General features: G+C 42.9%; 1 protein-coding gene across 2 annotated transcripts in view; it reads left to right on the top strand.

Moving 5' to 3' along the window:
• Positions 1 to 18,882, top strand: part of iqsec3a (IQ motif and Sec7 domain ArfGEF 3a) — a 104,833-nt gene that overhangs the window by 60,262 nt on the left and 25,689 nt on the right. For both annotated transcript variants that reach the window (XM_084345804.1, XM_084345805.1), the window contains exons 4-6: positions 1,480 to 2,768; positions 12,034 to 12,195; positions 17,266 to 17,388. In XM_084345804.1, coding sequence (XP_084201930.1) covers positions 1,480 to 2,768; positions 12,034 to 12,195; positions 17,266 to 17,388 — 1,574 coding nt within the window. The remainder of the gene's footprint in view (positions 1 to 1,479; positions 2,769 to 12,033; positions 12,196 to 17,265; positions 17,389 to 18,882) is intronic.

Genomic DNA, 18,882 nt, shown 5'->3' with positions numbered 1-18,882 from the left:
CCAGCGTCCTATTCAGAGACCACCTTAATATTCTCAGTACGTCTCTCTTTGCTCGCGGAGGCTCTGCAGTGAAATGTAAATGGAGTAGATAAGATGGATTTCCAGTGTCATTCCACTTTTCTAAAGAGCTTTGTATGTGATTCCAATCCTCCAGTGACAACGGCAGAGGCTGCATCTTGTTGAACCAACCACTTATCACAAATTGCAAACCCTCGAGGCATTACGGCCTATCAGGAGACCATACAAGGTGGCTGGGTGACTTTGTCCGGGACTAAAGCGAGAGGAGATTAGCGGCTAAAAGTCACATTTTGATCCTTCGTGGCTTCTGTGACCATCGTTCGCTTGCATTTGAGTTCACAGGGGAGGCACACATAACTCTGATACAAGAAAACACTGAGGGAGAGAACAGCAAAGATTTCTATTTCCGAGAATTAAGCGCCACGCTATTTTTAATATGCACGGTCTGTGAATTATATTTAGAACATGTACATTTATTCATGTTTGTGAAATGACACCGCTCTTCTTTCAAAACTGAATCCTCCTCCACTCTCGTGCCCTTGATAAAGTTAGACCAAGAAACAGAATTATATTCATTGATTTACTGTGAATGAAAGGGATTTCAGAGTGACTCGAGAAGATAAGAGCTCTTTCTGGGCACTTCCAAAGATACCCACACCCTGATTGTTCTGGGAAACTCAAAGAGGTCTCATCCAGTGTTTGAGCTGCTGCCAGATGAGGATGGCTATATTACATCTCTATCTATTTCCCACAGTATTTGAGCAATTTTTCACAGGCAAGATTAATGGCTTGTTCAGTTTCAGACAATTTAAAGTTGCGTGGAGGACCCCTCCATGGAATTCGCAGAGATTATGAGTTCTATTTGCTGAGGAAATGAACAGTTTGTCCAAATGCCATGAGTCAGCCTTTGCTGTGCTCTCTCTTTTAAACTGTGGCTTTGACCCAGCTGTATATGGTTTCAATACACACATCACAAAGCCAGCCTGCAAAATAGAACCACTGAACCATCTGAGGGTGTGATAATTTGAATTTGGAGCACTTTAATGTGTGAATTTTTGCCTACTTCTTCCAAAAATTGGACTTTACAACCCTTTTCATCCTCTGGGATTTTAGTTATTTTCTTTCCCCAGCACAATTATCCCATTCCTCTATTAATGTCTAGCTGCTTTTCAACTCATATGCCATATTCATCTTCCATGCACTGCAGCGACAAGCAAGATAACATTAAAAATGGTGAAAAACTGGTAGTGGCATGACATGCATGCTCCCAGGGGATTATGGGAGTTTGTCCTATTACATATCTATGTTTGTTCTGCAATTTCAAAGAAACATGCAGCTATAACTGTCAAATATGATTGAGTCCTGACAGTTATCTGTGATTGCATAGTGTCCGAACTGGATGTTATCTCTTTCTTGAATTTCCATCAATTTTTCCCTCTGTGTCCTTTCTTCTATTTCTAGATCGAAATGTTAGAGCTCAAATACGGTGGACACCTCATCTCCCGCCGTGCTGCCTGCAAGATCCAGACCGCCTTCCGCCAGTACCAGCTCAGCAAGAACTTCGAGAAGATCCGCAATTCGCTGCTTGAGAGTCGTCTCCCTCGACGAATCTCCCTGCGCAAGGTCCGCGTGCAAAACACGGAAGGTTTCTCCGCTGAACGGGCCCTGGCAGAAGGCTGCAACTTGGCAGGCATCCCATTGGTGCGCTCACCGTCTCTGCCTGCCACGGTTGGTAGCAGCCTGACCGACCTGGAAGACTCATTCACTGAACAGGTCCAGTCGCTGGCAAAGTCCATAGACGATGCACTCAGCAACTGGAGCCTGAAGACCATGTGTTCACTGCAAGAAGGTGGCGGTTATCAGTTCAGTGCTGACTCCTTCAGTGCAGCGGCAGCAGCAGCAGCAGCAGGAGTAGGAGGTGGTGTGGGAGAAGCAGGTGGTGTCGGAGAGTCAACGATTCCTCAAGGCCCGCTGGACCCAAGTGACCTGTCGAGAAGCGCAAGCAAGTTGATGATGGCTTTCCGGGATGTGACTGTGCAGATCGACAGCCAGAACTTCCGTGTTTCGTCGTCAGTCTTGGAATCATCCACTTCCGTCACGATCGGAAGCTGTGCCCAGGAAGGGGCCTACACCACTGTGGCATCTCCATCCACAACAACAAACTCCACTCCAGCCTCTATTCCATTTGTCCCCTCACACGATCCACCTCCTCCTCCTGCAGAGGTCCCTGCTGAACCTATAGATCCCCCACCGCCCCCTCAAGAACCCCCACCGCCCCCTGAATCCGATATAGAAGGAGGCGAGCAGGATGTTGAATTCCCTGCTCCTCCTCCGAGTGAAGAAGAGCTAGGGGAGGACGATCAACCTCCCCTAACCCCTCTGGATAAAATGGCAGCCCCTCAAAGCCCAGAGGAGGTTGTGATGATGGCACCACCACCCACAGAACCCCCTTACGCCCCTCCATCACAGGAGGCTGTAGTGATGGGGAGCGCGTCCATGGTGGAGCCGCTGGAGGTCAAGAGGTCTGGCTCGGAGACAGCAGACAACAGCTCAGAGCAGATGAGCAGCAGCAGTACGTCGACAGAGGCACGCTCCACATCTGAAGCCTCGTCGAAGGAAGCACTGCAGGCCATGATCCTCAGCCTGCCACGCTACCACTGTGAGAACCCCGCCAGCTGTAAGTCACCCACGCTGTCCACTGACGTCATGCGAAAACGCCTCTACCGCATCGGCCTCAACCTCTTCAATGTGTGAGTAGCCACTGCATTTTCATTCTTTTGTGCTTTGATGGTGCTAATTCATTTCTTTGCTGACTGATTTGAAATGAGTTACTGCAGTGAAACAATGAATGATCCCAAAGATATCTTGTTTTCCTGATCTGTTCAATATTTTTTCTCAGGTAGGTCATAGAGGAGTGAAATGAGCTCTCCTTTTTTCTTTCTCTTCAAAATAAGCTTATATTGGTGAACATTACCATTTGAAATGTGAGAGAAAGGACAGTGTTTTCATTGGAAAGGATAGAGTACTGTAAGCACAGTGAGATTCATAAGCAGTCTGTAACTCCTCTAAGTGTACCTGAAGTTTGATGGGGCCCTCTGGACTCAAAAAGCAAAGAAAAGCACTTTTCCTCACTGGTCCCCATTGTGTTGAAAGAACAAACAGAATGAAACCCAAACCCCAAGCCAGATCTGAGGTGCTTTCTTTCTTCTCAGAAAGACAAATCAGAACAGGGAGGAAGAGAGAGAAGTGTGTGAAGATTGATCTGTAAGAGGAAATGAAGAAAAAGCCCGGCTGAGAGGAGACAGTTAGTGATACAGTTATACTACAATGTACTTCACAATGATAAAAGTAACTACTGTCAGTTTGCCATAGTAAGAGTAGGAAAACACGTTATTTGATTAATTCTGCACATTTTTTGTTCTTGTGCCTTTGGATTTAATGGGTTAGAAAAATAGACACCACTGTCCAAACTGTCTTAATGGCCGATTTACTCGTCCAACAGCACCATGAACGCTGCTTAAAAATGTAGAAAAAGTCAAACCTTGACAGACGAGTTGTGTGCCTGACGTCAGCGCCCTTTCAGACAAGTCTCTCCACTTGGCAGCCATCTTGGCAAGATCCCCGGTCATTTCAGGCTAACAAGACTCGGCTCCTATCTAAATGAATGGAGACGGAGCCATAAATCACTTTTAATGGTCACCAGGACAAAAACTGCTTGTATTGAATCACCAGTTGAATTTGATAAAAAAAAAAAAAAAAGTTTGATACCTTTGCCCTAAAACAAGATTTAAAACACAACGCCGACTTCTTTTACCGTAATGTGACACCATCAGCTCGCTAGAACAAACGCGGCTTTAATGATATCCTCCTCTTCCATTTGAAGTCCGTCTGCAGCTGCACCAAAGTGCTTGAAACGGTCAAGCAAGTGTGCGCTTGTGTTGATAGGCTGATGTGTTTCCTGGTTCGGCTGTGATAAATGATTGGCTTTGGGGGCAACGTCCGACTTATATATGTTATACAGTCTCCTTTCTCATAATGTCTCTGCTAGCGTTTGTTATAGTTGCAAAGCTATGATTTGACAATCCCCGCTTAGTGAAGGTGGTTTGTGCCCAATATGTTGTCCTTTTTTTTTAAAATAAAAACTTGATGTTCAAATTGATTTGACATTCGTGTCAGGTATGACGTGCCAATCTTAAAATGCGTCTTTCATGCCAAGAACCCAAGTGAAAAACCTGATGCAAGAATCTCTTGTATTCATGCCACTACCCAACTCCCATTGCATTTTCCTCTGTGGCTCCACAAATTGTCAGCAGAAGAAAAACACGTCTGTCTCAAAAAAAAAGCTTGTTTGTGTTTTGCTGGTTGCAGCTTTTCAGTCATTGTGAATTCAGTTCTCCCCCCCTGCTGCCTAGTGAAGAGTGACAAAGTCAGAACCAGATAAGACCTTTTTCCAAGACTCGCTCCAGACAGGTGCAAGGTGGTAACATGGCAGCGAGAGATAGGAAGAAAAGGCGTTGGCATGGCGACAACGGTGCACGGGGGGCCACCGCAGACTGAATCTGTTGTGTTGATTTGTTGGGAGAAAGCCCTGAATGCTGAAGATGTTTAGTTAGTTATGCAGTAGAAAAGTGAAAACTTGGTGCAACTACTTATAATTTTAAATTATTATATTATACATTTATGTTAATGTATATTTTAAACTTTAAATGCAATGTTCAATCTTGCGTGGGGGCCTGACTTTAGGTTTTTTAACACTTTGACTTGTCCTTTAAGAAAACGTTTCTAACCACTATGACTCCTGCAGCCGTCAGCACACTTGGAACGAATCTTTAAATAGGGAGATTTACCATATGCTCTATGAGCTTTTCACCCAGAGCTTTCCCCTAAAGCACCTAAACAGCCCACATATTCTGATAAATGTAGTGTACTCGCTCACATACAGGCTCGACTGATGGAGTAGCGGGGTACAATTAGTTGGAATACATGAGCGGTGAATGCAAAATATAATGGCAACGATCCACAAAGCCTAAAATTCTCATTAGTCATTCTGCTGCGAGTCGTGAATGTAATTAAAAGTTCCTTCAGCACTGTGTGAACCAGCACCTTGGGAACTGGAATGAAAAATTTGTTAACATTTCAATTCAAGCAGGTTTTTTCTTTTTCTTTTTTTTTGCGTTAGCTCTCCCCTCCTGCAATCTCGACTGTTTCTGCAGAAGCTCTCCTTGCATTTCAAAATACACAGCGTTCCCTTGGGTGCAAAAGCGCTACAAGATTTAGTTAAGATATTGCCCCAATTAAGCCATTTCATACAATTTTAGAAGATTGGAGCTCATAAACACACATTATCTTTTTTTTCGCTCACTGCCAAGCTCTGCAGCGCAATAAAAGTGCACAATAAAGCCGATTAACTTCGACTCAATGCTGGAGCGTGACACGGGGAAACAAAAGGGAGCAGGAACGAGCCGTGCAATCGCTGGATGGAAGATTCAGAGGACGTAATCACCAGAGGAAGTGTGCAAAATACAGAAATTAAGAGGAAAAAAGTTAAACGCCAAAGAGGGAGTTGTGATTTCAAGTAAATTTGAGGATGAGCCCATTGTCAAAGGCAAGCAGGGAGATGGATTATAGAGAAATTGCAATAAAAGCAACATTTCAAATTAGATAACTTTGACACATCTGTTTTCATGAAACTGCTTATGCTGCTGTCTTGATGAGTACCCTGGAAGAAGAGATCTAGTATCCTGAGGGGACCTTTTCTGCCAAGATGAAGGATAAATAACACATCTGTTGAGGAAATCTCCTGAAGAGCAGAGAGAAGAAGTATCAGTATTACGTTACGCCATTGTCACATCATCATTTCCGATGTTTTATAGCCTTTTCAGTTTTTCAGCAAATTCTGTGTTTAAGTATATTGGCACAGTGTCTGCAAACAAATGTCAACAAGATAGAAAAGATAACGTTTGTTCATGCACTGCAAATGAATCACATGCAACTTAATATGTAGCTTATGTCATCATTATATACGAAGAGGTCATAATAAGCTGCTTTCACAGTCATTTTTCCGATGAGGACGGCCTGTATTTGTGCCTAAACATCACAAAACCACAGCTTTATCTCACCACGAATCAAATTCTGTTTTTTTTACTTGTAACAGTTTTGAAAGGCACAAAGCAAATTTTGCCGTCCTGCCGATGGTGGGCAGACAGCACGGACAAACAATGCGGGCTTATTTTTGTCGTTTAATTTGAAGGACTTGTTGAATATTCACATTTGTGAGCAGAAAAACAAGGCGTATTGTTTGACAACTAAAACAGCTGCGATTCAAGTTCGTGTCAGGAAAGAAACGACAAAAAATTAAGAGCTGAAATGATTCAAATTATTATTCAAACATTAAAGTAGATGTAGTAGATGTGTTGTTGAGACTGGAACTCTCGCTTTCCAAACATGTCTTCTGTGTTGGACTGTCTATTCCTACCCCGTGTTACTTTATACACGCAGAGGAGATAACTGCACTGTCATCAAGAAACTGTATTCAAGCCTTTTCAGTCGGCTCCTGCCAGTTCTAACAAAAAAGCCCACTTTGTCAGACTCTATATTTACCGTCCTCTGTACAATTAGTTTTTCAAACATGTCCGCTTCGATAGTGTCGATCTGGGAGTGTCGGCGAGAGATTGGCCGCAGCATTTATCTGTTTGTTCAGATTGTATTTGAAACACTCAGCAGTTTTTAAACGCATATCTCGCGAGGGCGAAGTGAGGACTGCACACATTCGCAGTGACTGTTTAACGAGAGCTCCCAGTTTGATTACGAGGTTTCGAGATATTTTCATAAAAATGACAGGGCGCTTTCGGTCTATTTGCAATCCCCTGTCCTCATTCCCCCGATCAAACACCTTGAAAGATAAGCTGACTTTTAATAAATTGGCTACGAGGGAAGAGAGAGACAGGACGAGGAAGAGGGAAAAGTGGGGAGAGAGAGAGGGAGCAATCGAGCTTGAGGCTTATTAGTTCCACCAGTTCATATCCTCCCTCTAATACCTGCGCCGTTGTATCCTTTGCATCTTAAACAGGGCTGTTTGCTTTGGGCTAAAACTTGGGTATTGCTTGATCATGCGGACAAAAAAAAAAAGCTCAAACACCCACACATTACATTACCCGACTGCAGGCGTGTGTTTGCACTCACCTCAGCAGGACGAGCGAGACGAGACAGAGGAGAAAGTGAATTAAAAGCGAGGACGAAAGAAGTTTTTAGCGGGGGGCGTGCACCAGCCCTGCACGAGCATGAGACGACAGAACGGTGAGTGATGGGAGTGCAAAACCAAGAGAGAGACATAAAAAAAAAAAAAGACAGAGCAGGGGGAAAAGGTTGAGAGAGAGAGACCACTTGATAAAGTTTCCACCTTGAGTGTGGATGGAATGACAATGAGTCCATTATAGGAGGAGAGAGTGTGTCAAGGACGCTGCCATCACACGAGGGAGCTGGAACCAAACCTTCAGCCGAGCGAGAGGGGAGGATGTGAGCAGGTTAACGACAGATTTCTGAGTAGATTCCTCTTTTTGTATGCGTGACTTTTCCGTCTTGACTACCAGGTTGGACGCATCCTTAATTCACTTTCCTCATTGCGGCGTAGTGAAAGCATTGATTAGACATCAGAGCGGCTCGCGGTGGAATCAGACCGACTTCTCACCACGCATTAAAATGGAGCGCCATCGGAGCCGTATGAATTAAATAAAAGGTGGCATCAGAGATGTACAGTATAAGGTGGTGCGGTGTGAGGGTGAAGAAAGAGTGGGAGAGAGTGAGATCTGAATACATATGTCCAGAAAAGGCTGTTTTATCGTAGCACATCAGAAAAAAGCCCGGCCAACTCCTCGAGGGAGATAACCCGACGCCAGGAGGAGCGAGCTCGACAAAAAAAACTCGGTGTAGATACAATTTGTGGCTGTTTGTGCATACACAATCCTCTCCTGTGTTAACACTCTGCCCTCGGAGCTAAATGACCCGGCACATAATTACAAACTCTGAATTCCAGATGGTGAACAGAGGAAGCATTTCTAATTTCTCTTGTGCCGATGACAGGTGGTACAGAGACTGTCGAGAAGCTGCACCGACTTCAAACAATAACAATTATAATTAGATAGATAGATAGTTAGATGGATAATGATTAGCTAAAAAGTAATAGATAAATGGCAAAGATAGTAAGCTAATAGTAATTGATACATGATTGAGATAGTTAGCTAAAAGTAAAGCTTGAATAACTAAGATATTTAGCTTGAAGTAATGGATAAATAACTGATATATTCTGCTTATAGTAATCGATAAATGGCTGAGATAGCTAGTAAGCTAAAAGTAGTTCACTAAAAGTAAGTAAGTTAGCTAAAGGTAATGGATACATGGGTGAGAAAGTTAGCTAAAAAAATGGATAAATGGCTAAAATAGTTAGCTTGAAGTAATGGATAAATTATTAACAAAGTTGGCTAAAAGTAGTGGCTAAATGGCTAAAATGGTTAGCTAAAAGTAAAGGATAAATTGCTAAGATAGTTAACTTTAAGTAATGGATAAATTACTGATATATTTTGCTCATAGTGATCCATAAATGGCTGAGATAGCTAGTAAGCTAAAGGTAGTGGATGGCTGGCAAAGTTCACTGAAAGTAAGTAATGGATAAATGGAGGAGAAAAGTTAGCTAAAAGTAATCGATAAATGGCTAGCTTGTTAGCTTAAGGCAGTGGGTAAATGGCTGAGATAGTAACATAGAAGTAATTGATAAATAGGTAATAATCTCCAGGTCCTGCCACTATAATTTGACCGAATAGCTCTAGATAAGAGAGGGAACAGCAACCCTACTGTATTTTCTATATATTCATATTCTTGCCTTTCAGCAAAAGCCAGTTCACACCAGCGTGATGATTTGGGACTGTGAAGCGTTTACAGTCACACCACACAGTCTTGTTCCCACTCAGAAAAATGTACAGAGGCGCTAACCAACCATCAATCTATCAGTGGTTAGTAGTGAAACAGAAATGTGCGCATATGGAGAAATAGGCAACACGCAGTGCCGACAGTTAAGCACTTGTAAAGGCTATAAAACACAGCTCTACTGCCACTGTGCACATCTGAAATAGATCTAAGATAGAGGGCCAATAAAAGTGGATATCAAGGTGGTGAGGGAAGTGTGTATTTATGATAGGGTGTGAGTCTAAGATTGAAAAAAAAGAAAAGCAAAGTGTGTGTGCAGCAAGGAGGCAAGTGAAGTATGTCTGAAGGAGAAAGATGTCAGGGCATGTAGCAGGTTACGTGGGAGCTGTCATTTTAGCATGACATCTGGGTCCTGTCTGGCACTGTCGCTTGCTATTCCTCGCCTTTTTTTTTTAGCGTGCGTCTTTAAATTGCTTGTTTCTTGTCACACTTCGACCTTGTAGGAACTTGGTTTTCTATCATCAGCTGCGAATCACCTGCTCCATCCTTAAGTCTTCACACAAAAAATGGCAAAAGAGGTCGTTCGTCTGAGTCCTCCAAAATGACCTTCACACATACGATTCACGTTTTCTGATCTGCCAGGCGATACGGGGGGAGGTTTGGTTAAGATTAGGAAACTAGTAATGGTTTGGTTTCAAAAAATGTTGAAGGCAATTTAGAAATAAGGTGCTGCATCCGAGAGTTTCTTGGGGAGGTAACTGGAGAGGTCACTGTGGAAACAATTCGGCATCATGGAAAACAGCCTTTTGAACAAACAGCCTGTGCTCGTGACTGTCTGATGAGGACGGTCTCGCTCCGCACCAGTCGTCTGAATCTATCCCTCTTGGATCTCCTGCTTCATTTCCTCCCTTCCCTTCCTTATTTTCATGCCACCATCGACTTCTGATTACGAATAATAATCACCATGTGTGGTCCATCTGTTGTTGGACAAACATCAAATGAGTGATAGCTGCCAAATTCGTTTGGCGAGACGTCACCTTCAGCTGAGAGGGTGAACTCGAAGCTGAGAGTGTGCTGAGGCTGTCGCAGCAGATGCTTTCAGGCGGTCCAGCACTCGTCGTCCTCCCTCTCTGTCCTCACGTTCCCATTCCCGCACATCTGCTCCGTCTGGTCGCCTTCCAGCCTCCCCCCTTATATCCTGCCCTTTATCCCTACCCTCTCCCCTCCCCTCTGTCCCGCCCTCGCCTTACTAAACCCATTAGCTGTGGTACGCACACACTGCTCTGTTATGTAAAAGCTGTGGTTTAAACACTGTATAGAGACCAGGGCGGGAGAGCTGTGGCAATAATATGGTAGCCTCCCTGGAGCAACCATCCTCTGTGTCTAATAGGGTTATAAATAGTTGAGATATTACTCCCTTGTTCATACATAAATAACTCGCACCATGCAGTCAGCTGAAAACTATATGCATGACAAGATCACCAGAAAAGAGACAATCATTCATGAAAACCAATGAGATGTTTAGACAATTTTCCGAAATCATGAGCATGAAAGTACACCTCATTATCCAGACGAATAGATCTTTACTTAGACTATTTACACTTAGAAATACACAATCTCAAGTGAGCTTTATGTCTGTATCTATAGGATCCTGCTAAGCTTATTTTAGCTTGCTGAATTTCTAATAATAATAATAATTATTATTACTCATTTCACAGCACAAATGATAACATTTGACGTTCAAAAGTAAGACCATCTGTCCCTAGATAGCTAACTTGGCAAACTGGAGTTGTATAACATGTAATGCTGGTTTATGAGTTGTAGTTTCCCCGGTAAACACACCAACCTCTTCTCTTGGTGTCAGTCATCCTCCAGAGCAGCTCTTCATTAGCATAGTGTCAAGGCAGAGAGGACAGGCCGGACTGTCTTCACTGCAGGATGCCACCAGGTTTCACACCGAAGCTGCAACAGCTGAAGAGGTCGGTGTGTTTACCTTGGAAACAACAGCTCAGAATCTGCTGTTTGTTTTACGAACCAACAGCAAGAAATTAACCATTAACCCCAATGAACATACAGTTTAGAAATAGCTCGCTAGCTAGCTGCCCACCAATCTCCCTTCTTCTCTTTGTTTGACTACCAGGGCCTCAAAAATCGTTGACGGGAAGAAGAGGCCTATCAGTTGAACAGTCGCTTTTCTTGCCTTATCCCATCAAAAACTTTTTGGATCTATTAAGGACAGAGAAGCAGGACCACGAAGCCGTCAAGGCTTTGATTATGCAAAAACGATAGATGCAAGCCAATCAGAAGCAGACTAGGGTGGGTCTTACAAGATAAAGCTGCGTTGTCTTCCTTTGACTATGTTTTCAAAATCATATCACCATTTTTTAAGGTTGATATACAATCTCCCAGGCAGCCATTTGTCTCTGTTGACTTTAGACAAAGGGTGGTCTGTCACAGTAAACAATTCAATGCAATTCACTTAAGTCATAAAAAAATACAAACAAAAGGCACAAACTCAAGCTAGGTTTAGATGTCCCATCCAACAAATGTAAAATATAAGCAGGGATTTAAAGCTGCATCCCAGATCAGCCATTATGATTCTGGCAATATCCTCTGAATTTAGAGTGTCGCGCTGTTTAATAGTTGTTGTCGAATGTTGTAATTCAGCGTGGGAATGAATACGGATGAGAGTCAGGTGTTTTATCACTTCTAGCCTGCTGTGCAGGTGTGCAGAGTAAGCACCCAACCTAGATTTCGTGCTAAAGTTGTTGCTGCAATGCATCATTGGGTTATTATTTATTTTTTAAACTTTTAATGGTCTCTCAGCAGTCATTACAATAAATAAATAAAGAAACAAATAAAGGATGTCGCTGCACTTTGTGCCGGTGTGGTTTGCCGTGTGTGTCACACTTAAACTTGCCCCTTAGACACCGTTAACCAGAATAAATGAACGCATCACTGCTGCTAAGTGCGGTTAAGTAGGTAAAGGAGCAGATCTGTCACAGGAAGTAGAACTGCATCTCTGCAGTTTTAAAACAGACAAGATTTCCTTCCACTAACCGAGCCTCTTCCTCTCTTCTCCTTTCTTTGTCTCAGGAACCCTGACAAGGGCCTTCAGTTCCTGATCTCTCGAGGCTTCATCCCGGACACACCCATCGGCGTGGCCCACTTCCTGCTGCAGAGAAAGGGCCTGAGTCGACAGATGATAGGAGAGTTCCTGGGCAACAGCAAGAAGCCCTTCAACAGAGATGTCTTAGAGTGAGTAGCAAACATTATTTCCTGAAACCGTCTTCGGATAATTTACTGGTCCTTCTTAAGGTGATTCTCCTTAATAATCCGTCCATTTTTTGGGAGATCGGGGGTCAGGGTCAGCTACAGGACTGGATTCGATAGGGGACTTAGCATGAGGAAAATCCTCAGCTTTAGTAGCCTCAATACAGTGGCTGCGAGTCGTGCTGATATCTGAGCCAGCTGTGCACAGGTTTTATGAAATCTCAATATGACACGTAAATTATAACTTCAGTATCCACTTATGTCAAAGCTGTTAGTTTTGCAGACATTGACATTTCATTTTATTTTTCATCAGAGTAAACAAACCGAGAGCAGGCTGAAATTGAAGTGTCACGATCCAACAAATAAGCCCTCATCTGCCTCTTCGGATTGTGTATCTAGGTTGACTTATGAGACAGAATTTTAGAAGTTGGATTAGGAGCCGATAAAACAAACATAAAGTAAAAACCTTTCCCTTTGCCTGTTTTTGGTTTTCAGCTTCTTTTGTCACACCAATGTCAAAGCCAAACTTCGACATGCCACTGTATTGGCATTATTCTATCAGACAAGTAGAAAGCAATTTAGCCATCATTTGATAATGTAAATATTTGTGAGATTTCATAACCTTAAACAGCAGAATACAGGAAGATTGAGCTCCTGCTCTTGGCACTTTTACCTTTGGTTTTGGCTCCTGCCTTCTTAGATTAGATCTAAACCAACAGTGTAGATATTGTGTGGGATAAACGACTAATAAATATGGCTACTGTGTGTGTGGTGTACGAGAATATGTTAAAAGCATGTCACTGTATAGCATTAGGACTGAGTAATTGGATATTTCTTAGTATTTAGAAGTATTTAATTCAGTCAATAAGCTTAATACAATAAGTATGGACAGTATAGACAATATAAACAAAGTCAACAGTCTATAGTCTAAGCAAACTGATGTATATGCCCTACCTACATCCTACAATGGAAAATGTGCTATAGTTAAAGACCACTTTATATTATTCACAAGAGACTGGTTTTAAAGAAGTTAATAAATCAGCAGATGCTCCACTGTCCATACTTTTAGTCTACAGTATGGGGCAAGCAACAAACATTGAATCCTACACTTCCCATGATGCACCTTGGCAGCACCCTTGGTTAGAGCAGGGGTCTCGAATTACCAGCCCAAGGGTAAAAACACTAGATCTGACAACTCCCATAATGCAAACAATAACATGTTTTTCTTTAGCCCAAGCAAATATTACCCAAATAGATAATGACAATAACAATCAAGTTTATTTGATTGGACTTCAGATACCTTCTTCAGAATTAGTAACACAAGTAAACTTAGTTGTATATGTGAATTTGTGAATTTCAAGGTAAAGGCTTGTTTTGTTGTGTCACCTTTCACCATAACGTCTGGTAGAGAGTCAGAAGTAAGTCTGCAAAGAAGACTAAAAGTAATGTGAACAAAACTTTAGTAGTTAACCTCGTCCATGAACATTTCTGTGTAGGTAGATAGATTTTCACCAACAAAGGCGGTCGTGTCGATGAAGACAGCAACTCCCACGAACCCACTCGACTTTTTTTTTTATTTTGTGTTGTTTTGCTTGAGAGACCTTCAGCTCCAAAAATGATCTGCTGTGTCTTTAGTCCTTTATTTTATTTAGTGTTGAGTCACCATTTGGTGTTGTGGTGGTGGTATTACAAATATTTGTCCTGTCCACAGGTACTAAAGATATAAAGAAGATGCATGAATTTTCATTTTGAGGACATTGATTAGCTTGTGTTCAAAGCTGTTTTCAAAACAAGCATTGGTCACGCGTTCACCTCTGCTGTACGGCCTGTTCTCGACAGCAGATTAAAAATAAAAGGGCAGGAAAGAATGAACCCAATGTGTTTAGAGAACGAGGCTGCATCCTTCTTGTATTACTCATCAATTAAACTGAAACACACATGTGCACTCCTGACTCACTCTCCCTTCAGTTCCAGGTCATTAACCTTAATTGGCTTTATTTTCTTTGAGACTTTGAGGTCTTTTCACTTTGTCTTTTCCTTATTTTATTTTCATCTCTCAACATCTTCCTCACTTTATCTCGGTAATCGTCTTTTTATTCTATTACATTCTCCGATTCACCAATTACCTCTGAATTTGCATATCAGCTGGAGGAGGTGCTGCGGATCTCCCTTTCATCCTCCCTTTTGTCCGAGTAATCAAACAGAGAACACACTTTTAGTCTTTGCAAGGTCAGGCGGACACGACACAGCACTCTACCAAATTGTTCACCCCGGGTCACCCCTCATCTAATATCCATATTTTCTTGAAATGGACGCCGGCGCGGCTTCGAACGCGTCGCATTGACAGGATTCTGCTTTTAAGGCTTCACACAGGTACAGGTGACATTCGGACGTATATTCCCCCCCCTATTTTCTGACAGAGCAGTCATACGGCTGCACTCTGAGTGGAAGTGATGTTGAAGAGCGACATGATAGGAGAGTGCAAAGAGTGTGTGAGAGCACTTTCGATAAAGTGTAGTCACAGGAGAGCGGCTGAGGGATTGCAGTCTAATGTGAAAATCACTCGTGGTGATTTACTGAGCCTCGGTGTGTGTGTGTGTGACTTCTCCCTGCGCGTGTTGGGTGTGGATGTTTGTATATTTTTGTTTTGTCTGTGTCGCCTCCTCTCCTCATAAAGCTAATTCTCTTTATTCCCTTCACATTTCCTCAAGCATAAACAACAATAGTTAAAGCGTCTCAAGTCAATTAAGCCAAATTGTGGTTATAGATTTGGGGTCCAAGAGCTGTGGCACCCCGGAGGACTCATTTACTGATAATGTAGTGTACTTGTTAGGCAGGAAAAATGAGGGCAGTTTTCAGTCTGTCATCTCCTCATTGGCTGCTGGAAATATGGGTCCATCTGGCCTGCGTAAACATACGGTTGAAGCGTCGCTATGCAGACAGATGTGTCTATTTCCCTGCCGAGCACTGTATACAGATCCACAACACGTACGCATGTGTGTTCGCCCATGCGTGTGCGTTATAACGTTTGGAAAAAAAAGAGAGACGGGAGGGGAAAGGAGAGGGCTGATGTACTTAGGCTAGAGAGCATCTCGTCTGACGTTACATAAACAAGGAGTGACAGCCGGGGAAGAAGGGAGCGAGGGGTGGCGGAGCGAGGAAGTGAGTCATGAAGAGGGCGATAAGAGAGGCTCGCCAGTCAAGAGAGTTGATCAAGAGGGGGGCGGGGGGATCAAGTCAGAGTCAGTGTGTACTATAAGCTTTACCTTGATGAGCATTGTGTTGGAAGTGGTCTCTAAATCTAATCACTGGCAGGAAATCACACACAGTTGAGGGCCGGTGTTTAGAGATAATGGACGGTTAGCGTTAAGTATGTGTTACTAGTACAATATTGGATGTTGCTGCTGCAATAATAGTGATGGTGGTGGTTGTCACGGTAATAGATGGAGTAGTAGTTAGGCCCTATGTAATGTTTAGTAAGTACTAGAAATCAATCAAGTTGGAGGCAACGATTAGGTTCATACTGCAAGTAGCAGTAGTGACACTACATAAGTTATAATAGAAGACGTTGGACAAATACTACTTGTAGCTGTAGTTGTAAACATAAAGTACACGTTTAGCACTTGTAATAATAGTTATAATATTACTATATTTTAAGTTGAAACACAGACAGTATTGATTAATGTGACGCTGTCTCTCCAAAGTCATATTGCACTGGTGGGTGAAATCTGGTCTGCACAAAGGCATAATTTCACTGAATGTGTCGTATAAAATGTCCTAAATGTTGAACTATATACGCTCTGAACTGCCAACAAGAGGCTTCTAGGACATCGTAATGAGAGCAGTTTTAGACATTAATGTAAAATAATGTGCTATAAAGCACATGCGCGAGTACTCAGGAGGGTGACAGCTTCGACTACGCCGAACCTAGACTTGTGCAGCAAAGTGCTTAAGCCGAAGAAATAAATGTGAGCTTCTCATCACTTAAGGGTACGTGGCTGTCGTGGCTCAATAGGCAGAGTGGTCGTCCATCACTAGACGAGCTGCCGAAAAAGGTTTTGAACCTCTTCTCACCCGTTACCAGCCAACCCCTCAATTGCCTTCAATAATAAACAGTAGTCTTGTTACTGTGACGAGGTTCGGAGGTGATCTTGTGTTGTACTGTAGCGCAGCGGCGTCAGGCAGTACTGTAGACTCAGCTCTCTGACTCTTTTCTGCTGGAGCAGCATGTGTCACAGTCAAGTACTCACCTCATTAACTCGCTTTGTTCACAGTAATCCATCTTCATGTAGCGCGAGTGTGTACGTGCCTGTTCCCACGTGTTTCCTATAGTACAACAAACACGAGAGATCTGAAGCAGAGCTAGATGTCTTGACAGCGCTAGAAACTGCATGTTTTAAGGGATTCGGAGATCAACGGTGTCATCTTAGATTGCCTATTAATGTTATATAGACCTGGTGTAGGAGGGTTTTGGAGTAAACCACATGAAAGCCTATACGAATGTGTGAAAAAAGACTTTAATTTCATAGTTCGATTATCATTTTACTTTGTACCTCGACGGAACATCTCACATCAAAGCGAGGGGAAACTTTAAAACCTCTCAACTTGCTTTCCAAAGTCACCTTTTACTTCAAAACCTCATTTCACCTCTGAGTCACCCCCACGTTGTACTTATCCCCCCTGAACTCATTGGACGGGATATTTTGCTTTTTTAATTAAAGTCATTAAGCGGGGGTTGTCAGGTAATAGAAGGATTTTCTGCTCGGAGGGACTGTATGCGTCTACGTGAGCGAGCCTGGTGGCGCGGAGGAGATAGCCGGGCCCGGTCTTATCCCTGGTGTCCGTGCGTGGCTAATACCTGCAGTAAGCAGAGTGCTGCTGTGACCTGGGGAGAGTTTTATCTCGGCTGTACATCCTCAGATCCACCCATGCCATCACTGAAGGGGGCAGCCTCCAGCATCATATTGATAAAAAATTTTTGCTGTGGATTTTAATATGTTTTTCTTCTCTCTGTGCTCTTTCTTTATCTCACCCCTCCGTCGCTGCGCTCAACAGTTGTGTGGTGGATGAGATGGACTTTTCAGGCATGGAGCTGGACGAAGCACTGAGGAAATTTCAGGCCCACATTCGTGTCCAGGGAGAAGCCCAGAAGGTGGAACGTCTTATCGAGGCCTTCAGGTAATTAAAAAGCAAATATTGCCGTGAGGGTCTGGGTTTATCTCGCAGTATTCTCGCCGGTAATTTAAGTGGAGCTCTACCATTTTTACTGAATTCAAAATATATATTATTCAGATTCACTGTATTCAATCAGCTGTCCACTAAACACCTTTCCCAGATTTTTAACTCTCTCCAGCACCAAAAATGCCAGAGCGAAACTCTAGGGAATGGATTGAATAGTTTTTCTGTGCTAACGTTAGCACATCCAGTAAACTCGCTAACGAAATACATCAAGCCACCCTGCTTCTCTTCCACCTATTGGGGTTCTTGTACTTTACTTGAGTATTTCCACTTTCTGCTACTTTATATTTCCATTCCACTAGATTTTGGCGGCAAATGTTGTACTCTTACCTCACTACATTTATTTAGTAACTTTAGTTACTAGTTACTTTGCAGATTTGTGCTGCATCAGAGCTGCTGAATATCGAAACCAGCAATCAGCTTTTGTACTTTTGATATTTAAGAAATGTATTACAAGGAAATTGCTTTAATATTTAAGTACATTGGACATCACACGCTTGAAGACTTTTACTTTAAGTGTGACTTTTTTATGACTTTTTTACAACACTGGTCGCCACTGAACACACATGCAGATTTGACCGTGTCGGACGAATGTGTAAATATTCAGAAACGTTATTGTGCAGAGAGAACAGTTGCTTTGAAGGAGATGGATATGAATGTTTATCATCTTTCATGTTATGCAAAATATCCCTCATTTTGCCGGTGTCATTTCTTTTCTTCGGTAACGTGACTCTGGGTGTGTTGATATGTGAGTGGGCGTAGAAAGTGAAATGAAATACTGTCACTCAGCAAATGCCTCTGGGCCAAACTTGTCTCACATTGCTTTTAGATGCAATTCACAGGTTTTTTGATCATGAAATATGCCAACATCTAGTTTTAGAAACGTGCTGAGAGGTACAAATGTGATCTTGTTTTTGGTTTGTGTGTGAGTTGTGAGCTCAGGCTTCTAGTTTCTATTTTTTTCCGGGAGTACCGTTGCCGCTGTGACGGACTACTACACAGAGAGAACATTAACGAGCTAGTATGAGTAGATGTAATCAGTGGTAATGGCCAAAAAACGGGCCATAAACATGTGAACATCTTGATAACACACGTATGATCTCAGCAGGCGAGTCACAACCGCCGTCTGTCCTTTCTGCTCTGCTACAATAAAATGTTGACAATGCAGCCCCCCGTCTGAGTAGCCAGGCAGCATGTAATTTCTGGCCACAATTTGCGACGGGGAGACAATTTGCAGTGCAGCTGCGGCTCTGTGTGTTAATGCTAACTGCTCGCCGTAGCCCCTCTGGAGTAACAACCACCTGTCACAGTTGTTGAGGTGCCCAATGAGGAGAAAAACGGCGGCATTGTCATAGTCAGTGGGCAGAGAGGGTTGGCGCTGGTGATGTTTGGACATCAGGCTGGCTCTGCGTGTTATCGGGAGGGGGGAGGACG

Source organism: Pagrus pagrus, assembly GCF_965226575.1.
Source record: "Pagrus pagrus genome assembly, chromosome: 23".
In the NCBI taxonomy this organism is placed as follows: Eukaryota; Metazoa; Chordata; class Actinopteri; order Spariformes; family Sparidae; genus Pagrus; species Pagrus pagrus.
This window is presented reverse-complemented; position numbering and strand designations above follow the sequence as displayed.